The 12,553-nt window shown below is 38.1% G+C and overlaps 1 protein-coding gene across 1 annotated transcript; it reads left to right on the top strand.

The window, feature by feature from the left end:
• The first annotated feature begins 3,024 nt into the window (after positions 1-3,024).
• On the top strand, positions 3,025-11,529 carry LOC109168117 (putative late blight resistance protein homolog R1A-4). Its single transcript, XM_019317162.1, has 8 exons — positions 3,025-6,802; positions 6,926-7,033; positions 8,330-9,476; positions 9,597-9,737; positions 10,162-10,266; positions 10,701-10,779; positions 10,887-10,984; positions 11,106-11,529. Exons 1-2 carry the CDS (start codon positions 3,116-3,118, stop codon positions 6,974-6,976), a joined length of 3,738 nt encoding a protein of 1,245 aa, XP_019172707.1. The 5' UTR covers positions 3,025-3,115; the 3' UTR covers positions 6,977-7,033; positions 8,330-9,476; positions 9,597-9,737; positions 10,162-10,266; positions 10,701-10,779; positions 10,887-10,984; positions 11,106-11,529.
• Positions 11,530-12,553: the final 1,024 nt, after the last annotated feature.

Raw genomic sequence — 12,553 nt, 5'->3', positions numbered from 1 at the left:
GGGTGCGCCAAAACAAGTAATTCCGCATGGTGAGCCGAGTAGAAACGAAATGATGCGCCGCCGTGAGAGTATTGACCGACGGCGGAGCACCGACAGGGACGGTTGTGATGGTCCGTTCTGAGAAGTTAGTCGACATCTCAATTGTCGGGATTGTTTGAAAGAAAACGGGCTAACCTATCGCAACTGATACCAGATGAGATAACAGTAATCTGAATTGATAGGATTGAATTACAGAGAGAGTCTAAACTATATTAAAGTCTACACATTATTCTCCTATCTTGTAGGCTAGACAATTAGACTAAATCTCAACCACTAGAAATACAATCATATAGTATAAGATAAAGCAACAATTAATTATATTACTAACACCCACCATCCTTTAGGGGATATAGGTGCATGGATCTAATCAGTGGGAAAACTTATACCTGTCGCCATGTTCGTTTTGACGAATATGTGTTTCCCTTTGCAACAGGTTGTTTACCACAAGTGGACGAGTCACAGCCCATGCCATGGGCTTCTGCACCCGTAGTACCAATACAGGGTACTGGGTACACTCCTGCCCTGGTTCCTGATCCTGAACCATTAGCTCATGAGTCACCTCCTTTAGCCATTGAGCCACCTGCTCCTATGGCTCGTGGACGAGGTAGGCCTCGGGGTCGAGGTCGGGGTCGAGCACAGCCTCAAGATCGGGGCCATGTTATGCGGTTACGGCACATGACCCATGGCAATAGTGAGGAATTTCAAGTCCTAACCACCACCGTCACAGCGGACCCAACTTGCTACTCTCAAGCTGTTGGGCACGCTCACTGGAGGGATGCTATGGACCAGGAATTCAACGCCTTACTGCACAATAACACATGGCGTCTAGTCCCGCCTGATCCGAACATGAATATAATTGGGTGCAAGTGGATTTTTCGCACCAAGCGTACCGCAGATGGGACTGTGGAACGGCATAAGGCGCGCCTAGTAGCTAAGGGGTTCAATCAGGTAGCAGGTGAAGACTTTTTTGACACATTTAGCCCCGTTGTCAAGCCGACTACAGTTCGTATGCTGTTCTCCTTAGCAATCACAAACAAATGGGTCCTACGTCAACTAGATGTTCATAATGCCTTCCTAAATGGCCATCTAGCTAAAACAATTTACATGAAACAACCACCGGGTTATGAAGATCCTACTCATCCGAACCATGTTTGTCACCTGCAACGCTCGCTATACGGTTTAAAGCAAACACCTCGTGTCTGGTTCAAACGGCTGCATGACTTCTTATTATCTGCAGGGTTTTCTTCGTCTAAGATAGATCTCTCCCTTTTTTATCTCACTTCCGAGGCGTCACAGGTTTTCCTCCTCGTCTATGTAGATGACATCATCATGATGAGCAATAACACCTCGCTACTTGATACTCTATTGGGCCGTCTTGCGACCGTATTTAAAATTCGGGATCTTGGCAAACCTGGGTTCTTCTTGGGCATCGAAACTGTTGATGTTCCTAGTGGAATGCTTCTATCTCAGCGGCGCTACATGACTGATCTACTTACTAGGGCTGGAATGGTGGACTGTAAACCCTTGACCACTCCGGCTTCAGTTACTCACTCAGCAACTCCGTTTACGGAACTGTTTGATAATCCGACGCAGTACCGTCGCATTGTAGGGGCTCTTCAGTATCTCACTATCACACGGCCGAATTTGTCCTTTTCAGTTAATCGTCTGCGTCAGTTCATGCATGCTCCAACTGTCGACCATTGGACGATGGTTAAGCGGGTTCTTCGGTATATTAAGGGGACCCTTCACTATGGGCTACATCTGACTGCCTCTTCCACTACTACTATTCATGCTTATTCGGACTCTGACTGGGCTGGGTGTCCTATTGACAGGAAAAACACGAGTGGTTATGCGGTTTTTCTCGGGTCTAATCTCATCTCCTGGCTTTCCAGGAAACAGCGTACTGTCGCCCGCTCTTCAACCGAAGCTGAGTATAAAGCTCTTGCCGATGTCGCTGCTGAGGTAACTTGGGTTGTTTCGCTGTTGCGTGAACTAGGCCTGCACACCGGTGAGCCAGCTACATTGTGGTGTGATAACTTAGGGGCTACGTATTTGTGCGCGAATCCCGTGTTCCATGCCAGGACGAAGCATGTGGAAATTGACTATCATTTCGTGCGTGACAAGGTTGCAACGGGGGACTTCAAGGTCAACTTCATATCAACCAAGGACCAGCTAGCTGATATCTTCACCAAGCCGCTTACAGGTCCGAGGTTCACTACACTACGAGACAAGCTTCATGTTGTTTCTCACCATCCTTCCGCTTGAGGGGGTGTGTGTGTGTTATTAATAATTATTGTTATTATTATTATTATAGTTTATAGTAGTTAATATGTGGTGTTAGATAAAGTCTAATGTAATAGCCTAGTAGATAGGAGAGTTTAGAGGTAGACTTTGATATACACTTCTGTAATCCTATCTACCGGTAACTAAATTGAATTTGAATTCTCATCCCCTGTAATAGTGTCTTTGGTACTTAGAGCATCCGTATCAGTTTGGGAGAATGTAAGAGTGATTAGGAAAGACAAGATGTGAGGGGAGAGAAAAAATGGAAAAAAAAAGGAAAACTGAATTTTAAAATAAAAATAATAATATTTTAATGATTGTCAGGCGCGCCTAGCGGGCCCACACGCCCAGCGGGCGCCTTTTTTAGCCCTCACGCACAGTGTGTAGGAGTGGAGCAAATGAAGGCATGGGTCCTACTTTATGCTATTCTCCCCACTCTTGCAGGAAAGTCTCAAATTTCTCTCTCTTACCCTCTCTCTCTTCTAAGTCATGAGGTATTAGGTATTGTACTATTCTCTCCAAATATGCTATGATAGTGATGCTCTTACCAAAAGGCCACCACATTGGATGGCTTGCTATTGATGAGTTGTTTATAATTAATGATTAACATATAGAAAAAGACAAAATCATGTGTTAAACTACTTGCCGCACAAGTGCACAACTAGCCCAATCAAGACTTTCCTCTACCTTACTTTGCCTGCCTCAATTCAAGTATTCAACAATTCACTTTACATATTCTTTCCAACAAATTAAATAAACGCAGTGAGAGTGAGATTGCGAAACAGAGATCTAGATGGCTTTTGTTGCTTTATCTTCTCTCATCTCAACCATTGAGCTTCAGTTTCTGCAACCCACCCCAAGGGTGTCACTACTTCATCATGATGATCTTGAGGCACCAATCAAATCCTTGTTTGAAAGCCTTTCTTCTTTGCAAACCTTTCTCCAACACAAATCCAGCAGTAATGGTGATGGTGGTGCACTCAGAGATTTAGAAATCCAAATCAGAGACTTTGCACTCAAATTTGAAGATGACATCGAAATACAACTTAGCAACTTTCTTCTAGCCAAACACACCGAACATGAAGAAGAATTCGAAGAAGAAGCTTCCCAGGAACTCCGTCAAACCTTGCGAAAAGCAGACGAAATTGCGGCAGGGTTGCTCCAGATTATCAACAAAGAAAAAGAGCACGAGAGAGAGAGGGAGATGACTTGTGCTGCTTTAACTTCTCTAAGAGCAAGAATTGATGAAATGGAGTTTTCAATGGCGTCCCTTCGTGATAAAGTGGTAATGGAATCTTTGTATGAAAACCTTTCTTCTTTGCAAGCCTTTCTGGTGGAGGAATCTAGTGGTGGTGCTACAACCAAAGATTTGAAAACTAAAATCATAGATTTTGCACAAAAAGCCAAACACATCCAAATACAACTAACCAACTTTTTTCAAGCCAAGCACACAAAGTCTCAGGAAAAGCCTCCTTGCTGCAGAGAACTCCATCAAGCCTTGCAAGAAGCAACACAACTGTTGGAGATTATAACCAAACAAAAAGAGTATCATCAAATTGCGAGACAGATTGCTCTTGTTCCTTTAGCTAATTTCATGGCAATATTTCATTACTACTTTTTTCAATCCAATCCAGTAGTGTTTCTTGATGATGAAACAGTAATAATATCCTTGTATGAAAACCTTTCTTCTTTGCAAGCCTTACTGCAGCAGGAGTCTAGTGGTGGTGCTGTAATAAATGATTTGGAAACTGTAATCCAAAACTTTGTATTCAAGGCTGAAGGTGACATTCAAACAGTAGTAAACAATTTACTTGGGGCCGAAGACACAGAAGAATATCAAGAAAAAGCTTCCCAACTCAACCAAACCTTGCAAGAAGCAGCTGAAAATGTAGCAGAGTTGTTAATGATTATCAACAGCGAAAAAGAAAGTGATGCTGAGATACAGATGGCTTTGGTTGCTTTAAGTAGTCTCATGGGAACAATTGAGCAGGGATTTCTTGACGATGAAGCAGTAACCAAATCTTTCTGTGATAAGATTTCATCTTTGCAAGCCTTTTTGCAAAAGGAGTCCAGTGGTGGTGGTGCAGTGAAAGATTTGGAAACTGAAATCAAAGACTTTGCACTTAAAGCTGGAAATGACATCGCCATACAACTAAACAATTTTCTTCAGGCCAAAGACACAGAGTATGAAGAAAAAGTTACCCAGGAACTCCATCACACCACACATGAAGCAGCGGAAAGTGCAGCAGAGTTGTTGAACATAATCAATGAAGTTGATGAGGCATATGAAACTCAACCAACAAATACTTGGTTAAAGCATGCTGCTTCTAAGTCTGTGAATGTTGAGTCTGATGAATCCTCACATGGCTTTCTAAAGCCTGAGGGCAGAATGGTTGGTCGTCGCCATGATTGTAGAGTGATAAAGGACCAACTCTTTTCCCCTTCTGAACTAAACATAATTTCAATTGTTGGAATGGTAGGTATTGGAAAGACTACTGTAGCAAGAAATGTGTATGAAGATCCATCAGTTGCATCGCATTTCGATGTAAGAGCTTGGGTTACTATTCCTCCTCCTCAACACTACAATAAGAGCAGAATGCTAAGTGACCTTCTTCAGTCAATTACACCAGCGGGGCCAATTGAAATGGAAAAGGGAAGCACTCCAGATGAACTAGAAATGCAGGTACGCGAATGCTTACGTGGTAGGAGGTATTTAATTGTTTTGGACAACACTTTGAGCAATCAAGCTTATATTGACATCAGAGAGTGCATTCCTGAAGTTGAAGTTGGAAGTTGCATATTACTAACCACTTCTATAAGGGACTTCATCCAATATAACTATTCCTACAACTATATCCATAACATGACTTTGCTAGATCCAAAAGAAAGTTGGGAACTATTTTGTAATATCCTTTCTATTGAAGAACACTTGGCCCCTAAATTTGAAAAAATTAGGAACCATGTTGTGGAGAAATGTGATGGGTTGCCGCAGTTAATTGTTGAAGTTGCAAAGCGTTTATCTGGATGCAACAACATACAACAACAATGGAAGAAGATTGAAAAGGAATTAGAGTCATTGGGACTTCTAGATCGCAATGCACTCTTGGTCAATTACAATTCGTTGCCACATCATTTGAAAGTTTGCTTTCTATATTTTGGAGTCTTCCCAAAACGAAATAAAGTTCTAGTTAAAATGCTTATAAGGTTGTGGATTGCTGAGGGTTTTGTGAAGCCATTGGAACATAAGGAGTTAGAAGATCAAGCTTATGAGTACTTAGAAGAGCTTATTGATAGAAGCCTTCTCTTAATTGAAGATCAAAGTTTTGAAGGCAAAATCAAGACTTGTAGAATGCATAGTGCCTTGCATAGCTTTTGCGTAGGAGAAGCTCAAAGAGAAGGTATTTTGTGTACAATAAATACTCAACAACATCCAAGGTTGCCATTAAAAGAGTTTGCAAATTCCTGTCGTTGGCTAAGTTTTTACTCACATAGTTTTGACTATTATGTGCTCTTTGGTACAAACATCCCTCGCTCCATTTTCTTCTTCCATAAAAATCCTAAAATGTTTGTTCCTCTCAAGTTGTTAAGAGTTTTGGCATTTGATACTTCTATGTCACTTCAAAGAGTGCCAATGCAATTAAGGGATTTAGTTTTCCTGAGATACCTATCCATAACACAATGGTTCGATGATCTGAATGATGTAGTGTCAAACAATCCAAATTTGCAAACACTTGTTGTTTCCAGTAACGGAGCACCAATAGTCCATTTGCCATCCAATATTTGGGAGGCACCACCGTTAAGGCATCTTGAACTTGGCAATTCATACATGTTGGATCCTCCAAGCATGGTTAAAGAGAATTTGCAATCATTATCTTGTGTGATGAGACCAATTCATTGCAGAAAGAAAGTGTATGATCAGATGCCTAACATAAAAAAGCTGAAAATTTTCTTGAATGGTGACATAGGGCCCAGTCACACTCGTGGATCTTGCAGCAACCCCATTATTTTGGATAATTTTGACCATTTGAAAGGGCTTGAGAAGCTTGGCATTTCGGTTTCTATTGGTTGCAATGCAGCCCTTCCAGAACAGTGTATGTATCCTTCAGGACTGAAGAAGTTGAAGTTGAGTGGAACCAATATTTCTGTGAGAGATTTAAATGTAATAGCCATGTTACCCCAACTTATGGTGCTCAAGTTGGAAAATTCCTTCCATGGAACAGTATGGGAAGTAGCTGATGGAGGATTTCTTCAATTAATATTCTTGCTGCTTGAAGCTAAAGAACTCGAGCAGTGGGTAGTTAGCTGGAATCCGTTTCCGATGCTCAGGCACTTAGTCTTAAGATCCTGTAATTGTTTGGAACAGATGCCAAAGAAATTTTTAGGTTACAAGTTGGAGTCAATTGAGTTGGAGGGGTGTCACTCTTCCCTTGTTGCTTCTGCCAAGCAGTTTCAAAAGGAAAGAAGATTAAAAAATCTTAAGGTTAGAAGCTTAAGCATGTTTCATTCTTAATTTTATTTCTTTTCTGTTCAATGTTGATTGTTTTTAGTTTTTACTATTTTATTTTTTCTGAACTCATTTTGTTTTCTGCATTATTTTTCATAGATCAAAATTTTGGACCGAAAATATGATGAATCACAGAAGACACATACATAAGTGTCTGTAAGATGACTTTGGCAGCCTCATAGTATATAACTGTTACGTTTGAAAATGGTATGTGTTACTGTGTTAGGTTACAAGTGCTGATTTTTGAATTGTGTAATTTTTGCATTTTCTAGAGTTACATCCCACTTTATTTTATCTAAGTAATTATACAATCCTGGCTTGGGCTTACACTAGAGTCAGGCTTGTACAGATATATTGACTTTTTAGAATAATATCACTCTTTGACCAAATTATCACCTGAAAGAAGATCGGGGTAGGGGTAGGGGTAGGGGTGGGGTGGGAACGGTATTGGTTATTTGTACAGAACTACAGATACGTTGATGGTTTAATTTGGTTGTTTCCTGGGACCTTAGCTGTGAAAATGTGCAGTCCAGTTGAAACTATGATCTAATTCAATAACATAACTGAAAGATGCAGTATTGCTTAACCAGGTTTTCTCACTGTAGTATTGTCAAGACAGTAAACAGGTCATGTAGTTACTTTCTTTGGTTAAAAGTTAATGATTCCTCATGAATGCAATAAACTTACTACGATGTTATTATGATTACTACTTCAGAGTATATAGAAGTTGATAATAGATGGTACTGAAACATGAGCTCAAGAGCTATTTGTCAAAAAATACTGGTTTGGCTTTTTATCACCAAACATTGTGAAAGAGATCTAATGTTGAAGGTCTATCTTCTTGTGATTTTTTTAAACCATTTTCTTTTGAGCTACTGAATGCTCTAGACTACAGATGCATCATGTTCTTGAAATTTCTTGCAAAAATCGTATTCTTCAAAGAGGTTGCAGAACCTGCAAAATAAGTATGCCTTTCCCCAATAGAGAATGAAAAGTTTGTTAACATAGAAATTATATTAGGCCGACGTTGCTTTGTACTTTAATTTCATAACTATTGAACTGCATTCAATTTGCCAACAACTATCGGTTTGAAATTAAAAAAATGAGGACAACGTATTTCTCTAGAATCACAGAATGAAATTATGTCACAAAACTTACACCTCTATAGTTGCTAACAACTCTGCAATTTGTTTTTATGATAATGTGTTTGTTGCATTCTTTTCAGTGTAAACAGGGTAGTGAGGAGAGTTTGAAAAGGTTTACCGGTGACTTGGGGAATGGCTTCTATGGAAAAAGTATGAAAGAGTTGCTTTGGTGTTTAACAGAAAATTTGAGCTTGTGGTCAATTAAGTTGGATCAGTGTAGCCCTTCTGTTGTTGCTTTTGCTAAGCAGATTTGAGATTGGCAAGTTAATTGAAGGTTACAAATGAGATTGACAAACAAAGTTTTAACGACAAAATCAAACTTGTAGAATGCATAGTGCCTTGCGTAGCTTCTGTGTAGGAGAAGCTCAGAAAGAAGGTATTTCATATGCAGTAAATACTCAACAGCATTCAGAATTGCCATTAAAAGTGTTTGCAAATTCCTGTCGTTGGCTAAGTTTTTACTCACAGAGTTTTGACTATTATGTGCTCTTTAGAACAAACATCTCTCGCTCCATTTTCATCTTTCATTAAAATCCTCAAATATTTGTTCGTCTCAAAGTGTTAAGAGATTTGGCTTTTGATACTTCTATATTCCTTGTTCCTTCAAAGAGTGTCACTGTATTTAGGGGATTTAACTCTTCTAAGATACCTATCCATAACACAATGGTTTGAGGGTATGGATGATGTAGTGTCAAATAATCCAAACTTACAAACACTTGTTGTTTCCAACAATGAATCACAGTTTGGAGCAGCAACTGTGCATTTGCCATCCAGTATTTGGGAGGCACCACGGTTAAGGCATCTTGAACTTGGCAATTTTTATAGGGTGTATCGTTCAAGCAAAGTTAAAGAGAATTTACAATCATTATCTTGGGTGGTCAGACCAATTCATTGCAGAGAGGAGATGTATGACAAGTTACCTAACATTAAAAAAAAAAAAAAAAAAAAAAAAAAACTGAAAATTTTCCTGAAAGATGAGTTAGAGGCCAGTCACACTTGTGGATTTTGCCGCAATTCCATTGTTTTGGATTATCTTGACTATTTAATTTGAAACAACTTGAGAAGCTAACTATTTCAGTTTCGGTTGGCTGTGCTGTAACCCTTACAGAAAGGTCTAGGTTTCCTTCACAATTAAAAAAGTAGACGTTGAGTGAGACTAATCTTTCTAAAAGGGATTTGGTTGTGATTGGTATGTTGCTCCAACTTGTGGTGCTCAAGTTAGAAAGTGCCTTCCATGAAGCAGTATGGGAATTATCTAACAGAGGATTCCATAGATTAAGATTGTTGTTGCTTGAAAAAAAAAAAAAAAAAAAATGAAGTGGTGGGAATTGAAGCCTGCCGTAATCACTTTGCAATGCTTGAGCACTTAATCTTAAGATTCTGTAATCATTTGGTTGATATCCCTCTGGGGTTTGCAGATATTCTCACCCTGAAATCAATTGAGTTGGAGGAATGCCAAACGAATTCAAGAAGAGCAACAGGATTGTGGAACCGATATTTTAGCGGTTAGAAGCAAAAGTGCTACTCAGTCTTGATTTTTTACTCTATTTCTTTTCTATTCAATGATGACTTTCTTTACAAAATCAGTTCCTATTTCGTTTTCGATCTACATTGATTTTTCATAGGTCAAAATCCCGGGCACTGTATATGATGAATCACAGAGTACAAAGACACAAGTGAATTTCTTAGAGTGAATTTCTGGTAATGTACTGTTGTTACAAATGATACATGGACTCCTGCTTTCAAATCATGTAGTCTGTTTTCAGGTGATGTTCTTTTTTATCCATATCATTTTATTTTAAGCTACTGAATGCTTCTATAGATGCATTGTATTCTTGAAATAGCTTAGCTTCCAGAAAAATTGTATTCTTAAATAAATATGCTTTTCCCCAACAGAGAATGAAATGTTGTTTAACACAGCGATTATATTAGACTGGTGTTGCTTTGTATTTTAATTTCATAACTATTCAACCACATTCATCAAATACTAATCATATATCAAATTGGTTCCTATTTCTGTTACGAGTTTTATGTGATTCTTTAAATTTGCAAAGTTATAGATATGGATATGGTGAAGAGAAAGTAGAGTACATGATATCCATTACTGATTGAAATGGTTTTTGATGTAAGAATTTGAAGGATGACACTATGGACAAATTCAATAACATAAATTCATGTATATGTACACAGATACATTTCTGCCAATTATTGCTGTACTTGGTTTTGTCACTATAGTATTGTCAAGGTCTCAAGGAAATGGGAAGCTGCAAGTGCTCAAGTATTGAAGATCTAGAGGTAAGAGGAGTTGTTTGTTTATTTCGTTCTACCTTTGGATAATTGGTATTGATTTGCAAGGCTAAGTGTAATTCTAAAAACTTATTCATGAGATCGGTTACATCCATTTCAGGCACTTCGTAACTCGTAAGGCATCAAATCAAAGATTTGACAGTGATCCTGGTTTAAAAAACGAGGCTTTTAAATCTTGTAGTCAGTCTTAAGGTAATTTTTTTAGCATTTTATGTTAAGTAACTGATTCTCTAGACTACAGACGTATTGTATTCTTGAAATGACTTGCAGAAAAATTGTATTCTTCAAAGAAGTTGCAGAGCCTGTGGAATAAGCATGCCTTTTCCCAATAGAGAATGAAAAGTTGTTTAATAGAGAAATTATAATAGACTGATGCTGCTTTGTATCTTATCTTTGACAGACAAATAGTTTCTCATTTGCAGGTGATTAAAGATGATTTGGAGCCCTATGTCACTTGTAGATCGGGAAGGGCTGCATCCATTACGATGAAGAATGTTTGAGGTTAGAAGCTACGTACAACATGCTTCATTCTTAACTTTTTACTTTCTTTATAAAAGTCTTTACTATTTCTTTATCTAATCTTATTTCGTTGTCTTATTTTTTCGTAGATTAAAATCATCAGGCTTGAATATGAGGAATCACCGTATCCACATGTAGAAGATGACTTGACAAAGCTCACAGTGAATTTACTGCTTTTTGAAAAATGGTACTTATGCAGAGACATATTGCAATATATTGTTTGATCTATTATAAAACATGACTAGTTTTCTGGTTTCTCATTCAAAATATATTCTTTGACAGCCAAATGTTTTTTATTTAATTTGCAGGGCATTAAGGATAAACTTCCTCAATCCCAGATAATAGAAAGATGCAGTATGATGGGACCCGGTTTTGTGAATATAGTACTCCCAAGGCAATGGATAGCTGAATAGTGCTATTGCAGAGTATCCAACATATGCTAATAGAATGCTTCCTGCCATTGGTGAAACCCCCTGTTGCCAGTATGCTTGAGTTAACTAATTTTGATGCTTTCCAAAGGATTCATGTTTGTGGCTGTAGCAGGCAAGTTTATCATCCATCTGGTGCCTTTATGAGAAGATGATATGACTATATGACTTTACATCTAGCTTTCTTTTCTGTTTTGCAATTGATTTCTGTTTGCAGATTGATTTTGTTTACAGATTGATGTGGTAATTGAATGTGTTGCAGAAAATTTTCGATCTATTCATGATTATCATGATTTTTTGGCTATCTAAAAACGCCTCACATTCACCTCTTTATAGATATGCCCATGCAATTAGGGGATTTAGCGTTTTTGAGATATTTATCTATAACACAATGGTACAATGATCTAGATTTAGAGACACTTGTTGTTTCCGGTAGTGGTGTTTATCCATAACACAATGGTACAATGATCTAGATTTAGAGACATTTGTTGTTTCCGGTAGTAGAACACCAACTGTCCATTGACATCTAGTATTTGGAAGCCACCACACTTGAGACATCTCGAACTTGGCAATTCTCATATATGGTAGATATGATCATCAAAGTGCAGATAAAAAGAATTTACCAAACATCTTTCTACAACCAGTTAATGTTATAATCTAGTCAAACCTACTAATCCAATAAGCTAACAGCCATTTGCCAAAACACCCCATAGTATTTCTTTTCTCTGATCTCATTTGCTTTTCACAAATCAAAATCCTTTCTTGGCCTTGAATATGATGACTCAAAGAATACACATACATACAGAAGTGTCTATGTAAGATGACTTGGCCAGCCAGGTGAGCCAGCCTCATAGTAAATTAACTGTTTGAAAATGGTATGTGTAGTAAATTAATTGTTTGAAAATGGTATATGTTTGGTTACAAGTGATGATTTTTCAATTGTATAATTTTTGCATATTTAGAGTACGTTACATCCAATTACAAAAAAAAAAAAAATGAGTACGTTACATCCCACTTTATTTTATTTTATCCAAACTAATTATACAATTCTATCCTGGTTTGGGCTTACTCTAGAGTCAGGCTTAACTTGTATAGTTGCATATACAAAAAATAAATTCATTGGTTAAAATTCAATGATTCCTCATTAATGGAAGAAACCTGCAGACGAGTATCCAGAAGTTGCTAATAGATGGTACTGGAACATGTTGTTAATAGATTTAATTACTCAAGAGATTTCTGTCCATGAAGACCGGAGAAGAAGATGCATGCTGGTTGAGGGACAACCTTTCTAATGTTTTTTGAGGAAATCATGTTGGTGACTGAGGCAA

This window comes from Ipomoea nil, unplaced genomic scaffold (assembly GCF_001879475.1).
Source record: "Ipomoea nil cultivar Tokyo-kokei standard unplaced genomic scaffold, Asagao_1.1 scaffold3172, whole genome shotgun sequence".
NCBI lineage: Eukaryota > Viridiplantae > Streptophyta > Magnoliopsida > Solanales > Convolvulaceae > Ipomoea > Ipomoea nil.
The sequence above is the reverse complement of the archived record's forward strand: the minus strand, read 5'-3'. Positions and strand labels throughout refer to the sequence as shown.

Bases quoted from the DNA above. Each gene is read 5' to 3' on its own strand.
- LOC109168117 (XM_019317162.1), top strand. From the start codon at position 3,116: ATGGCTTTTGTTGCTTTATCTTCTCTCATCTCAACCATTGAGCTTCAG. The intron at 6,803-6,925 runs GTTAGAAGCTTA...TATTTTTCATAG, and splicing joins GAAGATTAAAAAATCTTAAG to ATCAAAATTTTGGACCGAAA.